Genomic DNA, 25,803 nt, shown 5'->3' with positions numbered 1-25,803 from the left:
TTAAAGTTTAATTGTTAGGTATATAAACTCACTAGTAGTAAAAACTGCAAAGTAAAACAAGAGGATATAATTTTTCTAGTCTTCAATTTTGCAGTAAATGAAAGAAAGCATAACATGTAGTGCTGGCAAAGAATGCTGGGGAGCATTCTGACATTTTGGTGGTGGGATTGCAGATTGCTGCAAACTCTTTGGAAAGTCTTTGGACAATATCTATTAAAATGAAAAAAACATATACATTTATTTTGACTCAGCAATCCACATATGGGATATTGCAAAGGCATAAAAACTAGAAACAATTGGATTATCCATTAGAAGGAGAATTACTGAATAAATTATGGCATTTTTATTATTTGGAATCCTATTATATTCTTTAAAAGGTTGCTCATATATAATGTTAAGTAAAAAAAGCAAGTTTAAAATCCATGTGTTCACATAATTTTCATCAAAAACAAAAGCTTATTATTTCTTCATATAAAAGCTTCAAACTTTTAATGTTGATAGCTCAGTGGGTGGGTTTGGAAGTAGGGAGATATAATGTATGCATTCCTCTTTATATACCTTTTTTTATGTCAAGCATGAATTTGTTTATAAACTAAAAAAACTAATAAAGTAAAACTTCCACTCCTTAAAGAACATAAAAACATACGAGAAAGCATCCAAACAATAATCTGTGAGCCAAAGCTTCTCTAAGTATGATTTACAAGAAAATGCAAAGATTGTCATTTTTATTGTCCCCACAGTAGTCTAGGTCCACATTATCCGTGGCTTTACAATTACACACTGACCTTATGGTCAGTCAACTTAAATCTTTGGGCTGCAATATTAACTACTTTCTTATATTATTTAAATGTCATAGATACCATTATCTTTAATATATTTACTATGAACTTTTCCTCAATGCACTGAAGATGCTTCTAAAACATGGAAGAACACTCTCAAAACTCACAAACATATCTCCATTTTGAGTATACTCTCCCAGTGGATGCTTTTTTTCTACATGCAAATATTCAATTCTGTCTTCAGTCCAATGACTCCTAAATATTTATCTCCAGCCTAGACCTCTCCTCTGTGTTCCAAACCTGTATATCTAATAGATTCATCAACCTCTCCACTTGAAAGACACCTTAAAATCTTATAACAAGTCCAGTTTCATAATCTGACCCTCCAAGCCCAGGTTTTTTTTTTTTTTTTTTTTTTTTTTTTTTAGTGAATGGCATCACAATCCATCCAGTCATAAAAGCCTGAGACTTGAGGACCATTCTAGATACTATTCTCTCTCTTCCACTCATCCCCAATATTCCATTAATATCAATCCCTTAATTGTATTCATTTCACCTCCTGAATATCTGTTTTCATTTGTCTCATCTTCACTGCTCCTACATATTTCCTAGCTACTATACTGGTTCACATAATTTCTTGCAAGAAAATGCTATCACCCTTCACATTTGTACCATTATTGTCCATCCTTAAAAATAATAATTTTTATCTTTGAAAAAATTCAGAGGATGGCACAGTGGCTTGTGCCTGTAATGCCAGCACTTTGTGAAGAAAAAGCATAATGATCTCTTGAGGTCAGGCATTTGAGGTGAATCTGGGCAACATAGCAAGAACCCCCGTCCCTACAGAAAAAAAAAAAACAAAAAACTAGGTATGGTGGCGTATGCCTGTAGTCCGAGCAGAAGGCTGCAGTGGGAGGATAGATTGAGCCTATGAGTTTGAGGCTACAGTGAGCTATGATTGAGCCACTGCACCCCAGCCTAAGTGACAGAGAGAGACCCTATCTCTAAAGAAAGAAAAATTAATATATGATCTTGTAAACTATTGCACAATTCCACCCTTCCCCTGTCCTCCCCTGCTACCAATAACTTTCTCTTTGGGGATGGATGACAAAACTCTCCATCCTGCAGCTTCATCTCTGTTCTTTGCTCTCTAGAACCCAGTCATATGGAATTTTAATTCCCCTGGAGGTCTGTGCTTCTTTCAGATTCATGGCTTCTTTCTGTTTATCCTTTTTACTTCACCTACTGAGCTTATCCTTTAGATTTTAGCACCAAAGTGATTTCATGGGGAAGCTTTTCCTTCTTTCTGAACAGGTTACCACCCCTTTCATAGCTTTCACCACAGTTAATAACTATGCACTTGTTGATTTTCTGTTTAATGTTTTTTCCATGACTGGACTATAGGCCTCAGAAGAGCAGGGCCCCAGGCTGTTTTGCTTACTTACCATGGAGTCCAAGCTCTGACTGAATGACTTGGCATGGTAAATGAATTTTCACAAACAGATTCTAAACTGAACTCAGAATGTGCTCAATTTTGACTGTAGGAAAACTAGAATATTTAATTGCTCTGGCCATAATAATTAGAGAATCTTAACCTCCTGGAATTGTACTCACTGATATTTAACAAAAAATATTGATTGAGTAGAACTCAATAGTTCATGGAAAATGGTGAACTCTATACCATGTCCTCTCTACTTGATTTAACTCATTGATAAAGTTTATGTAAAATACCTGTTAAAGAAAATTTGAGAATTTAAGAAGGCCAATTTATTATTATAAGCTTTCATTTGTGGTCTAGCAGTTAATAGTGATACAAATCATTGCAAAAGAATTAAACATTTTTATTATTAATTATTATGGATATATAATTGTACATATTTATGAAGTGCATGTGATTTTTGATGCAAGAATACATTTTGTAATGATCAAATCAGTGTAATTGGGATGTGCATCATCTCAAGCATTTATCATTTTTTTGTGTCAGTAACATTCCCATTCTACTCTTTTAGTTATTTTGAAATACTCGATAAATTATTGTTAACTATTGTTGCTCTAAAGTGCTACCAAACACCAGACCTAATTCCTTCTATCTAACTGTATTTTGGTGCCCATTACCCATCCCCACTTTATCCCCCACTCCCTACCCTACTACCGTTCCTATCCTCTGGTAACCATCATTCTACTACTTCTCTCTGTGGTAAAAGACATGACAATGTACAGACAAACCACAAGTACATTCAACATTAAACTCTAGATTAATAAGACAAAGATACGAGTAACCAATCTGTGCAAATAAGATTAAGTAACAGTGCATCGTGACAACTGTTTTGCAAGCATTCTTACATATCTCTACTAATAACTTTTATATGCTCAAGTAAATTGCCAAGCTGAAAATCAGTGAACTGCATTGAAGTCATTTGATTAGTCTTTAATGCACATGAAATTGAGTTTTAAAGCAGTTTACAAATCAATTCTGCAAGCTTATTATGATGCATTGAAAGTCAATGACTACTTTTATTAATTTTTCATTATTTACTTTACAGTACTCCGTTAAAAAACAATTCACTGGCTTTCTTAAATTAATTACTACATAGGCATTTAGTTTATTCCTATAGTTTAGTCATATCCAGTGTGGTACAGATGGTCTTTTCTGCATCACTAGGTTAATAGGACCATGTTATATTGCATTACAGATTTAGTTGTCTAACTGTAGTTCATCCGGAAAGAATGCACATTGAGAATTTTGCTCAATGCTAGCTAGCACTTTCAGGCATGAAATATAAAACATAGATGAGTGTGTAATCCTGTTATGGATCTTAACACTGAAAATCATCCTTGTAAATTAAGTCTTCAGATTTTATTATATTTGATTTCTAACTTGAATAATTAAAATAGATACTATTTAACCTATTTACTATAATGCTCAATAAATGTGAAATAAGAGAAACAGAATAAAGTTTTGCACACGCTTTTACACATTTCCAGAAAGAATCACAAGTACTGGTAAACTACTTACATGATTATAATTTTGTTTAAACACATCCTTTTCATCTAAGAAGGCATATAGTTGTTAATATACATGAATATAATTATAGTAGTTATAATTAACTACTACTATAATGTCTTTCTCAGGACATGTCATTTTTGTGAAGATGCTGAATATAAATTTAGAGGCTGCATCTTCATCAATCCTGGCATATGTAACTAACAACTTCTTAGTTCTTAACCAAGAAAACATAGATATTCCCATCATCTTTCTCTGTGAAAAGTCTATAATTATCACTTTAATCTATACATGCAAAAATGTTAAATATTTTGCCAAATTCATACAGAAAATTAATGTCAGGTTACATAAAACAGCAGTTTCCTTGACTAGTTTTAGTTTTACCCAAGCTTTGGTGTTTTCTTGGGTCATAAATATCTACATGAGAATCTAATGAAAATCCTGATTTCTCTTTGAAATAAACGTAGACAAATGCATACACACAATTTTGCTTATGATTTCAGAAGTTGAATAACTAACTCACCCTTCTCCAACCAAAGCCCTTCAACATTGGCCTCCCTTAAGATCCCCTAAGATTAGTTGACTCTTGATATTCCTTTTAGTTTTAAATTTATTTGCTTACATATTTGTGCTAGTCACATTTCTCATAAAATTATAATGATAACAACTACATTTATAAGCTATTTCCCATGGTAATGGGGCTTTAGAAATTGGCTTTACTAAAGTTTTCCAGTTTGAGAAGACCTCACCAATCTGCTGCTACTATGTTCTCTCTCTTTCTTTCTCTCTCTCTCTCTCTCTCTCCCCACTTCTTTCCTGTGTGAATTGATTCTCATCTATTACAGCTTGGAACAAAACTATTACACTCACTTTTGACTTCAACCTATTCTTCTAACTTAAGACTACATATAGGGATATTAGAAATAATCATTTTCTTGTGGAAAAACAAAAATCTCTGCAAAATTATCCATCTATTTTCAATCATTGATTTTTCTCACAATACAACTGCAAATTTCCAATCATTTCCCTCACTCAATTTTTCATCATTTCTATAAATTCTTAGAACCTTGATTATGTCATATTTTTACTGCAAAAACCCAATTAAATATAATTAGAAGCAGTTTATTCCTGCTTAGTTCTGCTAGGTTGATTTATGGACTGAAAAGTAGAGAGAAACTTAAGCTCAAGTAGCCAAGCAAATTAGAGACCATGGTGAAATAGGAGAGGATCTGTATGGGGAGTAAAGTGAGGTTTGTTGTAAAGGCCATAAGCAGAGATCTGTCCCCTCACAAATGGTTGGGGTGGTGGGAGGGTATCTTAGATTGGATTCCTGAAAGTGGATTGTGAAAAGGCTTATTGTGGGAGTACTCTCATGGGTTATGTCTGTTAAAAAGGCAGGATTAAGAGGAGGAAGTTAAACTGATTTTCAAATGGAGCTGAAGAATTGGCCAGTCCTCCTGGAGCTCAAATGCAGGGATAGCCCCTTCAGAGTTCTGCCAAATTGAAGCCAGGGTACCTGGCCTTTGCATCCATATCTACCAGTCACTGGTTAAAGCCACACCACCGGAAAGGCCATAATGCTGGGTAAGGTAGTTTCCTGCCTTAAACCACAATTTCCAGGGAGGGGCAGCAGTGTACCCAGAACAGCTGATATTTCCAGCAGCTGGGCTGTCTCAGCCCTAAGGAAGATGTCTGGGCTTAGGGCCACAGTGTCCAGTACAGAGAGAGAAATATAGCCATCTTTTGGCCTGAAAAAATTATGATCAGAATTAAGCCTACAATCAGCAATTATCACACAAAATAAGGATGTGTGAATTGGTATCTGTGTATCCTTCTAATGTCAGAGTACTTACAAGCCTGACATTAAATTTGAAGCCTTAAAATCAGTGTGAGAATTTTCTCCAACCACATAACCCTGGATTTGCAGAGAAACACGACTTTAACTCCTGAATCAGAGAGAGAAGAAAAATTTGGTGGGATAAACAGAGATAATGACTAACATAGCTGCCTTTTCTTTTTAGGAAGAAAATTTTCATAGAGGGATCCTGCAAGGACATGAGTCTCTCCTACTCCTACTCCTACACATGTAGGAAGGTATATGACGTTGCCTATGAGCTGGTGGAACAACTCAGAATATTGTCAAAGAATGATGTAGATAGCAGCTAGACCGGGAAAGATTATCGTTCAATGTGAACTCAGTTTTGGCCAAGTGGCTACTCTGATTAGTGGGTGACAAATGGGCCACTGTAGCCAGCACAGGCCTGGTGTCAGTGATAACAAAAGATCACCAGGGAGTCTACTGACCTAGTAAACTTGAAGCTAGATATGAGGTTCTTTAAAGGAGCCCATCCAATCGGTAATGCCATGAAAGACTAAGAATCCTGTGACATTTCCTAGGGTATTAGATACCAAAGAAAAAGCAAGATCTTATAGTGAGCAGTGAGGATAGGACCAAATTGGAATCTGTAAGTTATGAGTTAAAGGCAGTAAGTGGAGGTTGGAGGAAGTCAGTGCTGTAGCAAGGCATGAGAACAATTATAGGAGCTGCAGCAGCAAAACAGCACTCCCATAAATATGTTCACAAATGTTGACGATATCTGAGGGACACTGCTTGTGATCTGGCTGGGTCATCACATGAGCAAAGAAGCAAGAAACATGAATTCGGATAAGGGAGATAGGGCAGAAGACAGGACAAGATGGTGGACTGCTTTCAGCCTCTTAGGGTTAAAATATCTCAGTGAGAGGGGATTGGGAATGAAAGCAAACACAGCAGCATAATATACACCTAATTAATTTTCTATGTGCTTAAAATAACAGCTTAATAAATCAATGTATGCAATACTCATACTTTCTTTTTGATAGATTTCTTCCTTTTGTAAATGTCAAATTAAAAAGTCCATTCAAGTCCTGTGAAAGTGATAACATCTTAACCAAAATTGAGCATGGATGATCATGTAGTCATCACATAAACAGATACTCTCTTGATGGACTATTCCAAAAACAAATGGTACAGACACCAGCTACCCAAATGCTGTATGTATGTATGACTAGGGACTGTCCCTAATTGGGTGTTGCTAGGTAACACAATCTTCCAAATGATACTCACATGGGGGCTCTTTGGTGTGGATATACCAATTTGGGCATTCATTAACATCCATTGTTAATGAATAAATAATGTATTTTATTCTATCTGGGGAAATTCAGCCAGATATTGGGCGAAATTCACTCCCGATATTTCACGTAGGTTCTTTTCTATTTTCCCTAAGTGTCGGCTGGTCTGAGAAATAAAGGGACAGAGTAAAAAAGAGAGAAATTTTAAAGCTGGGTGTCCAGGGGAGACATCACATGTTGGCAGGTTCCATAATGCCCCCTGAGCCATAAAACCAGCAAGTTTTTATTAATGATTTTCAAAAGGGCAGGGAGTGTACAAATAGTGTGTGGGTCACAGAGATCACATGCTTCACAAGGTAATAAGATATCACAAGGCAAATGGAGGCAGGGTGAGATCACAGGACCACAGGACTGAGGTGAAATTAAAATTGCTAATGAAGTTTCCGGCACTATTGTCATTGATAACATCTTACCAGGAGACAGGGCTTGAGAGCAGACAACTGGACTGACCAAAATTTATTAGGTGGGAATTTCCTCGTCCTAATAAGCCTGGGAGCGCTACTGGAGACTGGGGCTTATTTCATCCCTACAGCTTTGACCATAAAAGATGGCCACCCCCCGAAGCGGCCATTTCAGAGGCCTACCCTCAGGGACTCATTCTGTTTCTCAGGGATGTTCCTTGCTGAGAAAAAGAATTCAGCGATATTTCTCCCATTTGCTTTTGAAAGAAGAGAAATACGGCTCTGCTTTGCCTGGCTCACCGGTGGTCAGAGTTTAAGGTTATCTCTCTTGTTCCCTGAACGTTGCTGTTATCCTGTTCTTTTTTCAAGGTGCCCAGATTTCATATTGTTCAAACACACATGCTCTACAAACAATTTTTGCAGTTAACACAATCATCACAGGGTCCTGAGGCGACATACATCCTCCTCAGCTTACGAAGATGAGGGGATTAAGAGATTAAAGACAAGACAGGCATAGGAAATCACAAGGGTATTGATTGGGGAAGTGATAAGTGTCCATGAAGTCTTCACAATTTATGTTCAGAGATTGCAGTAAAGACAGGCGTAAGAAATTATAAAAGTATTAATTTGGGCAACTAATAAATGTCCATGAAATATATTCTTCTGCCATGGCTTCAGCGGGTCCCTGGTCCCTCTGTTCCGGGTCCCTGACTTCCTGCAACATTTTCACCTACTAGCAATTTTCTTGATCTTAGAAATAGATACTTTGTTCAAATCCTGGGGGGTGGGGGGGCACACGACATAAAATTTATTGCAACTATGACTAAACTTTCCTCAGATTTCTTTTTTGCAACCATGCCATGTTTCCTTTTTCTATATCAAATTTAATCTTTAAAAAGAGGAAACTTCCAAATACATGAGAATAGTAAACATTAGTTACAGTGTAAAACCTTTAACTAAATTAATCTGAATAAGAGATTGTTTCTATAGTAATGCTTACTGAATGGGAAACTATATTACTATTGCAGCTCTTCATCTTCCAAATAAAGAATGACTTTCATTTCCAGTGGAGAACAGTAAAAACACTGTAAAAGCCCTTTTATAAACAAGCTCTATGGAAAATTTCTTTGTTCCTTAGCTTCAGGTCTAAAAACTGAGATACAAATTTGAGGGAGTAATGTAGCTATTGAGGCAAATGTGTATTTTATGTGTCAATTCTCTACAGTATTGAGTCCAAAGCATATGACTAAAATTTTAGTGGTTTAAATTAGCTAGATAATTGCCTAAATTATCAACTATATTTTGTGTGGTTAGGCTTAGCTTCAGTTGAAGCATTTAGAATAATTCAAAATTTTAGTAAGCGTAAAAGTAAAATTCTCTTTGATTTGGAAAGTGTAATTTTAATCTTTTCAAAGATAATGGATATCCTTTATAGTACCTTAGTAAGATTAAATGAAAAGTACACTTTAAAGTACACTGTAAGATACTTCAGAAATTTTAGTTTTTTTTTTACATTTATTTTCACTTAAAATTTATTTTTATAGTTCTCTCTAAACATTCATTAACCTAGACCATGGTTTTCAAACTTTCTTGGGCATCAGAACGACCTCAAGTGTTTGTTAAAACACAGCTTGGTGAATTTCTGTGTTTCTGAATCAGTTGTTCTGGTGTAGGGCCCAAGAACTTGCACTTCAAACACATTGCAAGGTGACATTGATGGTCTCACACTTGAAGAACCACTGGCAGGCAATCTGAGTAATGCCCATTCAGGAGGAAAAAAGTAGCTTAATTATTAAAGAAAACAATAACTTTTTATGTCTTCTACAAATATGTATTAGATACTTATTATTTGCAAAATATTAGGTCTATATGGAAGAAAATAAAATGTCCGTGCCATGAAGTAGAGCTGAAGGGTTATGGGCCACTTTGAATAAGATAAAGATGTTCTCCAGTTTTCCAGTCTTCACTTCTCTCTATATTTTTACTCCTGGCCTTCTTCATTCATATTACTTGTTTACTAAGCAAACAGATATGACCAACGTGGTAGTAGAGACAGGTATGAGGTATTATGATGTCACAGGGGCAGGAATACGTGGACCCATGTGGGTGAGTTAAGAATGCTCCACAGATGAAGAGTCCTTTGGAATAGGTATGCTAGAAGAAGGAAAGCATTTTAGTAGAGGGGACAACCACATGATACAAATCAGGTGGCATAAAGTGAATGGTAGTTTCAAGGAACCCCCATTAAAATATGGGATGTGATGGGAAATTAGGCTGAAGAAGTATCAGAAGCTATATCATGATAGGTAGATTGTATTATGCATGCATAGGGCTTTGGAGTCATATTCTAGGCAAGAGAGGACCACTGTAAAAGATACAGACAGTGGAGAATTATGATGTGATATACAGCAATATAACATGTAATCCTGAAGAAAAGAAGCTTAAAGCAGGAATACTAATTATGAGACTATTATATCAGTCCAAGAAAGATGTGTTGAGGGTCTGAATAGGACAATTATAGTGGGCTATATGAGAGAGATAGTTAAGAGATGTGTTTCATAGACTTGGCTAGCCTTTGGTTGGGAGAATAAGAGGATTACAGAGAAGAAGAAGTTTAGTATCATGCCCAGGTTTCTGGCTTGGGAGCTTTGGATAATGACTCTATTCATAATGTATGAAAAGGAAGAGTTTTTGGTGGGATGAAATGGATGGTAGTTGAAGATGGAAAGACAGTTCTTAGCTTGAAATGCTAAATCACCCAGAAATACTAAAATCTTCAAAGGAGATGTCTAGTGGGATACATGAGGTTGTAAGTAAGTCTAAAGAAAGTTATGAGCTGGAGATACTGATTTGTGAGAGGGTCTTTACCCTGTAAAGTAAAGGATGAGTTTGCCTAAGCAGGGTATATAGAGATGACTAAGAAGGAAGAAATATTAAAAGCAGCTCCTAGGGGAGAAACAAACAGCTTTTAAGAGTAGAGTAAGAGGAACAAGCAAATGGTACCGAAATAGCTGTTGCAGAGGTGGAAAGACTCAAGGGAATGCGGTGACATGGAATGTAAAAGAAGGGAATCCAATTTAAGTACCAATTTTTGTTTAATTTAGGTTCCCCCAATCCCTTCAAGAAATGTTTAGAAAATTCAAAAGTGTGCATGTATCTGTGTGTGAATCAGAGTATGATACTAGATTCATGCTATAGAAGACATACGAAATTCAAATATAGTTTTCAATAATTTAAAATAAAAAAATAATTTATTTAAAACAGTAAAAGTGAAAACCTCTTATACTCGATGACAGTAAACTCGGGCATTAATCACGTAAACAAGAATGCATAATTTGTTTCTCCTCCATTTTTCACGTGTATTCTACATCATAAAGTATTACAGCTGAAAAGAAGAGAACACACTTTTCCATTACTATTGGCTCCTTTAAATGTGGCCCCTTATGCTTGGTAGGGAATGCACAATTTTCTCTTTCACTCTGTATTATTTCCATTTTTTAGATTGCAAACTTTTTACAGAAGACTTCAGTGAGAAATTGTTCAATTTCATTTTTTATTTTGTATTTATATCTATTATGTAGCAATTAATTGGCTCAATTATTCAGTACTTATCACAATTTGATAGTAAGATTTATCAAAATAACACTTTCTTCTGTGTTTGCTTCATTTCATGGGACATAAGTCATCTAACTGTGGCTAGTTCCATGTCTTCTACAGAGAATAAGTTTATGAAAAATTAGGTCTTCTGAGAGAAAGCTGCTCACTTTTCTTGTGTAGAGTTCCTGGCTCTGAAACTAGGTATTTGTACTGAGAAATGATCCACCATTTAATTCAATATAAAAGAAGTCTCTAAGTTTTCAGAATGTATGGAGCCCAATGTATCATGATGCCTTTTTATAATCCATATTTTCTACTGTGTATTTCCCTCCTTTTCTTTTACTTAATCTTCATAATTTAATACCTCCCTTCGTATGAAGCTATGCTTCTTGTGTAGTCATGTCAGATCTTTTCCTTTATTTTGTCTCTATTTCAATAGAGGTATTTAAATTTTCAGAAAGTAACATCTTCCCAAACACACAACAACCCTTTTCTTATTACTCTCACTGAAATCCTACCACTCTGAGACACGCTAGTGCGCGCGCACACACACACACACACAATTACAAACACTTTAGTAAGAGAGTAAGCATTGGTTAAAGGGAAATGCCAGTTTAAAATTCGCCTTTGTGAATACCATTGTATACTTCTTTGTAACCATATTTTTATTTCAGATCATTTCAAGTGATACAAAAGCTGGTAGTTACAATGTAGGTTTTGAAGTAATAATATTACAGTTTTGAAGGTTAAGATGTGTCTGCTAAAAGAGGTGCATCAGAATTTTCTATTCTTTATTTTTTTTAAGTGGCTATCACTGGAACAACAAGGTTTGGAATAGCCAGTATCATTATTTTACATTGGCAGTAACATTATACTTCAAAGAAAAAAATCAGCAGGAGTTTGCCAAAGATGAGAAAAAATATGAAGTAGAAATTGGGTAGTATCAGAAGGTATCAAGCATAATTTGTCTCTCTTTAACTTTTCTGCTTGATTTAACAATCCACTCTTCAAAAACTGACAGCAAGTAAAAGGAAATCTAGGTCATATAATGACAGAAAGGTGTAATCAAAACTGATATACAGGTGGTAAATAATGGGCCTTTGTAATGCTCTGGAAATAATTTTATCTGCATATTTGTGCTCTCTCCAGTGATTCCCTGTATGAGTGACAGCTAAAGCATAGGGAAACCACTTATGTTCATAAAATAAGAAGCAGAATCTCTACAGCATTTGTTATAACTTGTACATAAGACTTTATTTTAATCACAATATAAAGTTGCATAAATTGTGTATTATATCCTGGAGGCTACTGTAAAGACTATCTTCCGTTTAGGAAACGAAGGTTTCAATTCTCCATTTACATTTCAGTTTTAAATGGACACATTATCTTTTTTAAAAGTCCCCTTCTCTGCCATGCTGCTGATATACCCTCCCTTTTTCACTTCCATCCAATTTGATGGACCATGAAAGACAACTATTCCATGGGAAAATATAAGAATTTGAGAAGACAGTGAAGAAACTAAACTAGGTATCCACCATCCAAACAAATTACCTTATTGGTATTCATGACAAATAGAGGTTGACATTAGAAGTGTACTCCCAGGAATCACTCATTAATGATTGCATTTGTTAGTGGAAAGTATAAGAAAATCAAAACGGTCATCAACTTTGGGATCAAGACTTTGGGGTAAGAACAGTTTTTTATGGTAGCTCAATTTTTTTTTCTAAATATGTCACCTGGAAGATTGATGAATTAGTAATTCTGATAGAGCTTTCTCCAAGTGTAATATTGTTCAGGGAAAAACATTTAGAATATTAGAATCATATTACATTAATGTATTTGTGTCAATATTGCTTTAAAAGAATATTGTACTGTCATTTAGACATACCTAAGGAAAAATTTCTATTAAGAAAAATTATCAGCTGAGGTATGTTTGATTTGGTATTATACTTAGGTTTACAAAATAGGCTGTAGGGACCATGTTTTTCATTATACGCACATTTTCTATCGGAATTTATACATAGTATAACAATTTCCTCTCTCAAATATTAAAGTTTTGTGATAAGGCTTCCAGCTTCCCATAGATAATGACAGATATCTAAATTACCAAATCCTCATGGACCCCTATATAAACCTTGGAGATTTAATAAAGGACGGGTCAAATAAAAGTACCCATAAACCATGCTTATGCAGTAACTACAGAAAGACAACTTACAGACTTTTATTTACATGTAGATGGGGAATTTGCTAATACAAGCATAATTGGCTCAGAAGAGCACACTGCAACAGAGAGTCAAGGTGAAATTAAATGAAGAAAAGAGGAGTACAGAAGTCTCCCTGGAGTGATGGAACACTTATTAAACAGAGTTCACCTTCAGCAGAAGAGGGCCTCTCACTGAGTATGAAATCTCAAGAGCAGGTCTGTAACATGAGCACCAGTTCCTGGAGAGACAATAGAAGGGGCTTAAAAAGTGCACAAGACCCCAGATACTAGAGTCACTTACAGTGGACGGTCAAGCAGGTTGACGTCAGACTACTTGTCAGCAACAGTTGATGTAAGAAAAGAATGAAACAATATTGACCAGAGTCACAAAGCATAGAATATGGACCAAATACTATGTCATATCTACCTAGGCTGTCCTTCAAATGTCAAAGTGATATAAAAACATGTTAAACATGAGAGAACTCTGAAAATATTTTACCCACACACGTTTCCCAAAGGGGATATACTTCATCTAAGAAGCTGTGTTTGGGGAATCTCTGACAAAGACAGTCATGAATACATTTCACTAGAAATTTGAGGCCAAAAGAAAAGTAAGAAGTATATACACATTACCTACTTGACAAGCTAAAAATACCATATCCCAACAAAATGGGAGGGAGAGGAGAAGAAATTAGATAAGCTCACTGAGTGCCTTACTGGTAACAGATGAGAGTCAAGTGATGTTATTTTAAACTGACACACTGAACGGCAGGAGACCAAAGATACTCAGGAGCAAAAAGATGAGCCTTGAGAAATAGAATATTGTTGACAAAAGCTGCATGGTGGGAAGCAGAAGAAAAGGATTATAAGCTATTAGGTTGGTGCAAAATAATTGAGGTTTTTGCCATAATAATTTTATTTTTGCTCAAAGTAGGGAACCAAAATACATTGACTGAGGAAAAGAGGAAAGAGTTAAGGAGAGTATATAACATTTTCTTATAAAGATAACTGTCGGAAAAAATATAAATTTTCCCAAATACCAAAAAAACCCCAAAACCAGAATAAAACAACAACAAAAACCAGTTTTTAAAAGGGTAAAGAAAAGATAACATAATGAAGTACTTCAAGAGAGTATATTTAACCTAGAATGTGTTAGTACCAAGAAAACAAATACATTAATTGCGTCAATAAATGTAAATACCTATTGTAGTTATAATCAATTAAAGTAGAAGTATCGTTTTCTTATAAGCAGTAAAGAAAAGCTTCACATTGCATAAAAACTGCACAATGTATAAAAAAGACACAACCAAAACAATGGCAAATGACTAAAAGATGACTTTAAAATACAGCAAGAAAATGGAAAAAAGAAAAGACTCAAGTGTCATGATTTAAGATTCAGTAGAATTTAGGCGAAAAATTAGTAAACAAAAATGAGATACTTTGTAATGCTAAATGCTAGTTTATACTAACAACATAAAATATATGGATATCTATGAAATATGAATATCTATGAAATAAACAAGAGCAGCAATATTCATAAAACAGAAATTGCAAGAGATAGAATGAGAAATACCAAGAAATATTCTAACAGTAGAAGACTTTAATACACTTTCTTAAATCCAAGACATATCTGGAGGACAGGAAACAAGTAAGGATATAGAAGACAGCATAATAATAAGGCAGAGTTTTAAAAAGTAGATATCAACTTTTGTAGCTTGATATTCTGTAATATCACTTTCTTTTCATATTCATATGACATACTCATGAAAATTGATCAAATAATAAACCATGGGCAAATTTTAGACAATTACAAAAAGAGAAATAATACAAACAGCATTTTATGACTGTAAGACAATAAAACCAGAAGTTTTTAACAAAAAATAATACTTTAAAAATACCTTTCCTACTGGAAAACTAAAAACTATATTAAACAACTCAAGTTAAAAACTAGGAAAACAAAAGTTGCATATTTTCTAGGAAAAATAATATTACATTTCTAAATTCATGGGGTATAGCTTACACAGTGCTTATATAAAAATATATAGCCTTAAAATCATATACCAAAAAACTGAAAGAATGACAATAAATCAATGCAATGAAAAAGAGGCAACAAAGTAAGCTGATAAAAACTGAATTAAGCATATAAAAGCAAAATTTTGTGAGTCTGAAAACTAATAGAATAAACCAATAAAAAGTTAGGTCTTTGGGGAAAAAGCTACTGATTAAACAACAATTTTAAATGGAGAAAACAATAATAAAAGAAATGAGAAATTTCCAGAAAAAAACTATAGGAACTGATGATTTTTTAAAAAAATAATAAAATACTACCTTGCATAGTTCTATTAAAACAAATTTTAAATATTTACATGAAATAATTTCTAGGGAAATAACGTCTAGCAAAACTGAAACTAGTTAAGATTGATAATTTGAGTAGACCATTATTAAAGAAGAAAAATAAATTTGTCAAGGAGCTACTTCACAAACAATTACCACAAATAAGTACCTCGATGACTTTACAGGGGAATCGCACCTAACTTTTAAAGTCTAGATAATCCTCAAACTATTTAAATGCTTCAATAGCGTACAAAAAGGAGAAGAAACTCTCAATAGTTTTTTGAAGGAATTATAATACTGATACCAACACCTTAGAAAATTGCACATATGCAGGCAAAAATTATAGATCAATCTCCCTATTGGATATTGATGCAAACTGCAAAATTAATATGAATTAAGAGAACCCAACAACATATTACAAAATGAAATATAACATCTCCAAATGTGTCTTCTTCCAGGGATGCAAGAATGGTTCATATTAGTAACTTCATTTATAAAATATATTACAAAAATAAGGAAAAGAATAATACACTCATTTCCACAGAGGCTAAAAAAGGCATTTTACAAATTTCAGCACCCATTATTAAAAAATTTAAGTCAATGGAAACTTTCTTAGAATTATAAAGCACATACAACTCAACTCACATGTCATTATTTCAATTAATGGGGAACGTTTGAATTAAAGGCACTCGCACAACAATCAGAGCCCGGGCGTAGTGTTCACTGTTGATTTCTTTTTAATGATACCTTACAGGTAATAGCCAGCACATTTTGACAAGAGAAAACTATGAGATGTACAAGAATTGGAAAGGAAATATAAAACAATTTTTATTTTATGTGATAGAATATTTGAAAAATTCATAAAAGTCAATGTATAAGTCACTGTAAACTAAGAATTCACTAAGATAGTTGGATGTAAAATTAATGTATTCAGAAAGAAAAGTTACTTTTATAAGAAAATATAATGGGAAAAAAGTTCCATTTATAATAGCAGCAACAACAAAAGTTACATGCCAAGGAGCAAAGTAAACAAGTGAATAAATTTTAAGACATTCCTGAAAGACACAAAAATTAGACTTAGAAAATAAAAATACATACTATATTTTTGAATAGAATTACACCATTATAGAGACATCAATTATCTTCAAGTTAACGTATACAATTAATGTGAATCCAATAAAAATACTAAATAATTTTTTGTAGCTCTAGAAAATTTGCTTCTAAAGTTCACGTGGAAAATTAATCAAAAAATAACCTCAAACTTCTGAAAATTAATATCAAATAATAAGGGATCATGCTATATTAGTTATTTATTGTATATATAAACTATATGATTCTGAGGGATAGATAGATCAACAGAACAGAATAGAAAACCCAGGAATAGAGTCAAGCACATATGGAAGTTTAGTGTGTAATAAAGGTGGCATCTTAAATTACTGGCAAAAAGATAGACTTTTTAATAAATAATGTTAGAACAATGAGTGAGCCATTGAGAACAAGATAAATTAACTGTATACTCTGCACTATACACCAAAATAAGCTTACAATGCATCAGAGAGCCTAAAAAATGAAATCATACAAGTTCCGGGGAAAGGAAGTGATTTATTTAGAACCTTGGAGTGGTGAAAGCTTTTCTAATTATGTCTCAAAAACTCAGATGCAACAAAGGAAAGGGTTATAAATTTAGACACATTACCAAAAAACCCTTTAAATAACAAAAATTATGAAAAAGATAAAAGACGCATTATTTTCTAGGTAAGGTATTTGCAGCTTACTTTACAAATTGACAAGATAGAGAAAAAACAACCAAAATGTATAAAAGAAATGGATAGTTGATAAAGACATGTCCATTGTGCTTAAATATATGAACCTTACTCATAGAATAAATATAAACTAAAACTAATTGAGGTACTACTTCTCACTTATGATAATGACAATTGTCAAGAAAACGGATTCTGACTCGCTTTGTTGGCATAGTTTTGGGGAAAAGGGCTAATTCATGGCTGGTGGTAGTGTAAAATGGTTCAAAGCATGTGGAGGAGAATTTGACAGTATCTGAAAAGATTATATACGCATCACTCTTGCCCCAGGAATCCCAATTAAAGGACCCTGAAGATATATTTGTCCAATAACATACATATGAAAATACATAAGCAGAATTTATTCTGGCATTATTTGTAACAGACAAAGTTTGAAAACAACCTAAATGTCCATCAGGTGTCAGGGGACTGGTTAAATACATTAAATTATATCCAAGTTAAATGGCTTCCAGAGCAGCCAATAAATTTTGGAAGGTACCAAAAGGTAACATGAGCTAATGGCTTACTCATGTCAAATCATTTTACTTCAAATGTAAAGATATTTTGAGAACTGAATTGAAATGAAGACTGTATTAAAGTGACTACAGTAGCAGAATTATCAAGAGCATTGAGTACACATTGCCTTTTACTTACGGTTTACAGTTTTGACTGGTAATATTGGGTTTACCCTCTGTGGGGTGGCAGCATTTTCATTATCCGTCACATATTCAAAATTAATGATGAACATCATAGCCACGCCCTCTTGGTTTTTCACTGGAATTATGTGAGTGTTACAAATAAAAGTGGACCCTAAGGAGATTAAAAATGAATGTTAGTTAAAAATATGCCTTCATTCTGAACTATCAAGTAACATTAAAATGGAAATATACTCCTAAGGAAATTTGTATCTTAAATGATCACAGATATTAAAAATAATTTGATCTTTTTTACTTCATATTTTATTGCATACCATATTCATTTAAAATATATATGTTTTTCCAGAAAAACGTTACAAATAAATTCAGTTACTACATTGTGGAAAAACAGAAATATCAAATTCTATTTGCTTTCACACTCATCCCTATAATAGTTAATTTTTAAAAAGATATATTCTTTAACTTTCTAGAAATAATTCTTACCATTTTCTTATAAATTTTGATTAAATCTGAATCTCTATAAAATATAGCTGTATAAAAAATGAAGGTAACTCATGTCATCTTGATTTTAGCAATAAGCAACTTATGTGCTTTTTCTCTTTTAATTTATTGGACATAAAATAGTAAATTATTGACTCTCTCTTATATATGTTACAGTAATTCTGTTCTTTTCTGTACAAAATTCACGACGTCCAAATTACAATGGTTTTGTTTGGTTTTTATTCTGTTAGAAAATAAGAACAAAGTTTTGTCTATATTATTGTGTTAGTAATCTTCTTCATGAGATGATACTCTTCAAGATGATATTCTTCTAAAAGCAAAATTACAGGGCTAGTAAGATATATTTCATTAGAATTATCTGGAAATGAAATAAACAAAGGTATGACTCAGTTTGCAATCAACCACCACCATCCATCTTCCAACAGAAACCCACACACAGGTCCAAGATTCAGAGCATACACTTGAAAAGTAGACTTCTTTTAAATCAACTGACTGCTGACTGACTCCTGGCAGCTGACCTCTAGAATTCCCTCCAAGCAGTTTCCTCACACTTTTACCCTCTGAATATGCTCTTTAGTCAAGGTAATGGAAATTTCACAGGCTTGAAATTTGTTTCAGTTCCAGCTATTTAAGTTACAAATAAAGTATTTTTAAAATGCCAAAACTTCAGATAGTGTTCTTAATCATTTACAAGCTTGTCCAACCCCGTGGCCTGTGGGCTACATGTGGCCCAGGATGGCTTTGAATGTGGCCCAACACAAATTTGTAAACTTTCTTAAAACATTGAGCATATTTTATTTATTTATTATGATTTTTTAGCTCATCAGCTATCGTTAGCATTACTGTATTTTATGTGTGGCCCAAGACAATTCTACCAATGTGGGCCAGGGAAACCAAAAGATCGGACCCCCCTGATTTAGGAAATGCGTCCATTTTGACTGCTTTTTTTTTTTTCCACAACTAGCTGAGACCACCTTGAATCTTGAGGAGAATGATGATTCAATGTAGAGGCGGGGGGAGGTTGAGAGCAAGATTAGTCTGGCATGAAACGTCAGAGGGAAATGTGAGTAAGTGCCAGGACCCCTGGAGGCTGGAGACAGGGGCCAGGCAAACAGCTGAAGGATCTTTCTGGGAGCCCTAACATCTGCAAAGGCCAGTAGATGCAAGTATCCCAAATGGTGACCTATGTAAGCTCTAATAAAGTCAGCCTAAGAAAACTCTTTCCTTTCTTCTTATCCTGCATCTTGGCTCCTGCTGCTAGAGCTGAGAACAAAAGCTATTATGGAGACTGCTACAGATCGAGGACTTCATAGGGAAGGGATTTTGAGAGTAGGCCTGGAGATCTAACAATTATTTATAAAATTGTTTCTGTGAGTAAATATATTCTAATTTCCAAGGAATTGATCGACAGATATACTTTTAGAAAGACTCTTTGTAAGTTAGGAATGCCTATGTGCTCCTTATAATTCAGATGTGCTAGTTATAAGACAAATGTGGACAGCTTCCCAAATTTGAAATGTGGATAACTTTATTTATAACTAATTTCATATTTTCTATAAATGTGGCAATAGTTTTACAGATGTTGGAAAATATGCCTTAGGAACGGCAAGCTGCACCTTCAGTCTTCAGCTTCTTCAGCTATGTCTCCAATTCATTTAATAAAATAGTTAGCTAGAGCACTTGTCATAGTTTCCATGGTAACAAACGGGATGACTTTAGTAAACAGAAAACAAGCAATTTAAGACTGTTCTATTAGAACTAAAAATAGAAGTGCTTCAGGCCAGGCATCACAGTACACACTGGTTAAACAGAGTCTGAGGAGATGCTAGAAATAGTCATTATGTACTTTCCTAATGAACCAAAATACATATTGATTTTACCATTTAAAAAGACATTTCCTGGATCATTTAGAATATCACTGTGAATTCGCACATTTGTTATTTAAGCAGTTTCAAATTTTCCAACATTTGGGGTGTACTGTTGACTATAAAAAACATAAAAAATGTTTGAGAAATCAAGAAATAAAATATGTGGGGATAGAGATCTAATAGGCTTGTAATAGAGCAATTTTGCTTTTGGTAATAAGCAGCAAAATCATGTTTTTCAATACAAGTGTTTGAAAATTTACATCTAGTACTAAAAATCATAAAATTATAGTGCTTTATATAAAAGTTCAACTATCTGCATTGGCTCTAAAGCATATTAAATAAATGTAATTAATCTGGGATTTACTGCCCACTATCATTGTTTCCTGTACATTTCTATTAAGCAATATGTTTCCTCTAAAGTCAACTGAAGACTCACATTCACATGCTTTTCTCTTTAAGTTTGGGGATTTAATATCTCCATCAATCTTGCATAGCCTCCTGGAAGGCAGACAATGAAAGGAGATACATGGAATTTAGAGGAAGAGAAGAATAGAATATATTTTATAGAACAAAAATATTTTAGCTTGGATAATTCTACAAACTCCAACTAAGTTCTGTCAAGATACTACTTTGGTCAAGTGACATTGCCCTAAGAAGTCATCACTCTGTGCTCCTAAGTATTTCTCTTGAATGCAACATTGGGAGCAAGAACAATGGAAACCTAACCCAGCAAACACTAACCAAGCAATGAAGAAAAAAATAATAGACATCTAATAATGTGGAAATAAGACTTCTAAACAAATCTAGAAAAATTTCAGACCTTGTTAAATGAATATTATATTCAAATGAAATTAATAGTGTTTGTTAAGAAGCAGATTATTTACAATAATATTAGCTATTATTTATAAAATTGTACATGCAAATATACTAATATTGCTAGACTATGGTTCATATCCACATTTTCTCTCCTGAGTGAAAACATTTCCAAAGTGGAAAAGACTGTTTAGGAGGAACAGTGCTAATTTTAATAAAATTTTTAGAGTGTGTGATTTTTGACTGCAGCCATAGAACAAGCAAACTCAAGGTAATCTGAATAATTATGAAAAGTATACTTTATTTTATAAGTTGGTGGCATACACCTAGTTGCATTTTACAATAAGATGATGGGACTCCTCCTTTTGAACTGCTTTAAAGGTGTTTTATTGTACTGTGTGTGCTTTGTGTTCACAGGGCATCTTATGTCTTTGAGGAACAGCATAGAAGCCAACGTAACTAGAGCTGTGTGTGGTGGTTGTGGGACAGGGCAAGGCGGGGAGAGTAGGCAAGGTCAAGGGAGAAGCCAGAAGCCATTGGGGAGAAGGCCAAAGAATGAATCTGAAGCTTTTCACTATGTTAGACAGGAAGGCACTGGAGAGTTTTATCCAGGGGTTAGCATGATTTGACTTAAAACTTTCCTTCACGTGTGTTTGTGACGAACAGCTTATAGAGGAGGCCAGGATGGAAGCAGGGAGGCCAATTGGGAAAATATTGCAATAGCCTTGGTAAGCCAAGATGGTGGTTTGGCCCAGGGTGTTGTTGCAGGTGGTAATGAGGGGTCTGTTTGGGATGTTTTGAGGTAGAGCTTATAGGATTTGCTGATATATTGGATGGGACATAAGATAGTGAGAGGGGTCCAAGTTGACAACAAATTTGGTAGCGGAACCATTTATTAAAATGGGGAAGACTGTGGAAGAAGGTGGCTTTTGGGATTGTGTAAATCCATATGTTTTCAGCATGTTGACTTTGCAATTGTTTATTAGATATCTAAGTGGAGATGTTGAGAAGGTAGTTGGATCCAGGAGACTGAAGTTAAGTTCAGGGATTGGCCCAAGCTAGGAATACAAATTTGGGAACAATTAGAGAATGGATTACACATAAGGACTGGATGAGGTCACACAGGGAATCAATATAGTTGGAAAACTATGTGACCTGAGTCTGGAGGCACCGAAGAATCGAAGAAGGGAAGATAAAGAACTAGCAGAGATTGGGTAGGAGCAGATAGTGAGGTGGAAAGATAATCAAGATTGTGGTGCGTTCAATAGCAAAGATGTGAAATCAGCCTAAATGCCCATCAGTGATAGACTGGATCAAGAAAATGTGGTACAGACACACCATGGAATATTATGCAGCCAAAAAGGAATGAGATCAGGTCTTTTTCAGGGACATGAATAGAGTTGGAAGCCAATATCCTCAGCAAAGTAATGCAGGAACAGAAAACCAAACACTGCATGTTCTCGTTTATAAATGGGAGCAGAATGATGAGAACACATAGATACATGTGGGGGAACAACACATACTGAGGCCTGTAAGAGGCGGGGGATCGGGGAGAGGGAATATCAGGCAGAATAGCTAATGAATGCTGGGCTTAATACCTAGGTGATACAATGATCTGTGCAGCAAACCACCATGGCACACATTTACCTATGTAAAAAACCTGCACATTCTGCACATGTACCCCTGCACTTAAAATAAAAATTGAAGAAAAAAAAGGTTGTGGTGTGTCGCAGCCTAAGAGAAGAGGTATTTCAAAAGGAGGGCTTGAGTGATAGGAGGTCATATCTTGATGGTCTTCTATGTTCTTGAAATTCAGTCTTTTGGCGTTGGGGACATAGCAAATTGTTTGAAGCATGAAATTGTAGTTTGGTGTCCAGAGCACATAGACATGGACCGTGGTAGTATTAGTGATGTCTTAAAGAAGAGAAATAAGTTTAAAAGATATAGGGTCTATTTATTTGACTGAAGAGACAAAAGCACATTTAGAAAGACTATTCTATAACTCTTACGCAAAATCATGTCAACAAAAATAAATGGGATAGACAGTCTGAATGGCCATGTATAGTCTGTTTAGCCTGATGGATTGGGTCCCACTTGCATGTGGGAGGCCTGTGGCCTTCAGTAGGATGCTTGCCCATTTGTCTCATTTTACCAGTCACCTGGTTAAGACTAAAGGAGCCTACTGAAAACAAAAAGGAGGAAGTTATGTGAACAAATAAAATAATGTATATAGAAGAATTATAAACAAAAAACTGAGCTGGCTAAAAGTTGGCAGTGTATCTGATAATACATTAGCTCTAAAGAAACATCCTTCACATAATCTCTCTCACACACATACGCATACACACACACACGCACAAATACAATCACCAACATGATTAAATTACAACAATAGTGAATGCACTTAGATTGTTAGATTGTTGATGTAGTTGATGGAGTAATATGGGACTGGGATGATCCTTTCAGAATTTCCAGGAGAGATTATATATATTTACCTGTCATTTAAAAATGAAGAACTAATCTAATGAACACAAACCTGGTTGTCATATTCATGTTCTGCTGTGTGGCAGTATTGACAATGACTGAGATGCCAACAGTGTGAATAATTTATTTTCAATTACTTCTTATTTAAAACAATTTTAAACACTCAGATAAGGGGAAGACAGTGATATTGAGTAGTAAATTTCTTGGATGTGCAGCTCTGTGTAGCCCCTAGAATTGGACAGACTTGGCTCTACTATTATTTAGTGAATGAATGTCTTTGGACAAATTACTTAGTCTTTCCAAGGCTCAGATTCCTCATCTATAAAGTAAGGAAGGGAGGAGAGAGAGTATCCTATTTAATACTGTGGGGAAGGTGAAATCAGATAATACATGTAAAGTAGTTAGCAAGGAGCCTGGCATATAAGATGTTAGCAATAAGTGAGTGTTAGTATTATCAACTTGAATGAGAAAAATCAATTTCTCAATTTTAAAAAGTGAGTAAACTTCCTCCAGATATTCAATGATGCAGTTGAATCACTCAGCCCTTAAGGAGCTTGAGATGAACTCATCAGATTAATTCTCTTGTCCAGATGAGAAGGTACATCAAGTAGATTTTTGAATGGAAGTGAGGACATAGTAGGAAGAAGGCCCTTTTATCATGTAATAGCTAAAATATGCCTGCTTTTCACCTTTGCAGTGATGAGGCCCTTGGTCTATTTCTTGTATTTATTTTATCCCTGTGGATTGTCCCACTGACTTTAAAAAGCACACTGTACTCCAAGTAACGTTTATGACAGAACTGAGCTTCTTTCAGCAAGCTCCTTAGTCCATGGAATTTGGTATGCAGTAGAAATGTGTGAAACAATCTTTATTTCTGGACTGGCCTAGGTACCAGGATTAGCATTTGAAAGTACATTTTAGAAAAAAAGGTAATGCCAACAGCTAACATTTATTGTGTGCCAGCCACTGTTATGAGGGCTATACATGCTTTAATATGATTAAGATCCTCACAAAAATGGCAATAGTACCATTATCATCCCCATTATGCAGTGGCAAAGTGAGCCATGCATGTTGTCCCTCCTGTCCCTTGGTCTTGAAACACTTTGTGCCCTTTCTGTTTTGGGACAGAATGCTTGGGTTCCAATTCCTTCATTAAGCCAAGACTCTGAATTCCACGATTTTTAAATCAGGTGTATTCTAAGATATTTTTTATGTTTTATAAGCAATGGCTTGATAATTAGAACTCTTCCCACTTCTTTCTCGCAGCCTTGTGCATTTCCACCCCACTGCACTCCTAACTTAGGCATAATTCCCTCCTCCTGCCAACTGGGAGGCAGCAAGACACCATCTATTTGCCCAGCCTGTCTCCAGCCCCACATTTCATTTTAATCTATTCAGTCCTACATTGGCTCACGATCGTTTTCCTTCTACCCTCCCTTTCATCGGCTTAGGGCTTTTTAAAAATAAGGGAATTAAAGTATTTAAGAATACTTTGCTCCCTGGATCTCTACATATTATTATTACTACAATTATTAACAACCACATAATTAAATCATGACTACTGTTTTCTGAATGCCTTCTATGTGCCACATGTTTCTCAGGAGAAAACCTTATCTCAGAGAATTTTCTCAACTAAGTAGCAGAAGCAAGGTTTGAACTGAGACCTCTCCTGCGTTCACTCTTTCCCTTGCATCAGTGTTACCCAAAGAGTGAGATGTTAACAGATGTTACTGGAAAGGGCTTGCTGTAATTAACCCAATTTAGGAAATATCCTTCTCTAGGAGACGCTCAGCTCACGTTAGTGTTATAGAGGTTTTGAGAAATTTTGCAAAAACAAGTAAATATACTTTATCCAATGCAGCATTTTCCAAGTTTATTTGACTCTGAAGTCCTATTTTAGAGAAGTCTGCGATAACATCTAGCTCCTTGGAATGTCACTGGGAAACACTGAGTTGTGTCCTGCTCCATCCCTATTTCAAAGACATCCTTCTGAGAGGGAGGAAAGTAAATATCACAGGTCACCCAGGTCACCCAAGGAGAGGGAGTAACTGCAGGGAACAAAGTGCTGGGCCACGAGAGGAAAGGGAATGCCAAAGGCCACTGTCACCTATTTGATATATTTGCTTGATATTGGCTCTGGTCTGAGATCTCAGGAATCTAGTTAAAGTAGTATTGTCATATTTGATTACATAT

The 25,803-nt window shown here is 34.9% G+C and overlaps 1 protein-coding gene across 3 annotated transcripts in view; it reads right to left on the bottom strand.

The window, feature by feature from the left end:
• KCNH7 (potassium voltage-gated channel subfamily H member 7) overlaps positions 1–25,803 on the bottom strand; it is a 475,937-nt gene that overhangs the window by 149,510 nt on the left and 300,624 nt on the right. For all 3 annotated transcript variants that reach the window (XM_055291950.2, XM_055291948.2, XM_055291949.2), the window contains exon 3: positions 17,943–18,098. In XM_055291950.2, coding sequence (XP_055147925.1) covers positions 17,943–18,098 — 156 coding nt within the window. The remainder of the gene's footprint in view (positions 1–17,942; positions 18,099–25,803) is intronic.

This window comes from Symphalangus syndactylus, chromosome 9 (assembly GCF_028878055.3).
Source record: "Symphalangus syndactylus isolate Jambi chromosome 9, NHGRI_mSymSyn1-v2.1_pri, whole genome shotgun sequence".
Classification (NCBI taxonomy): domain Eukaryota; kingdom Metazoa; phylum Chordata; class Mammalia; order Primates; family Hylobatidae; genus Symphalangus; species Symphalangus syndactylus.
Note: the sequence above shows the minus strand (reverse complement) of the source record. Positions and strands in the feature narration are given on the sequence as shown.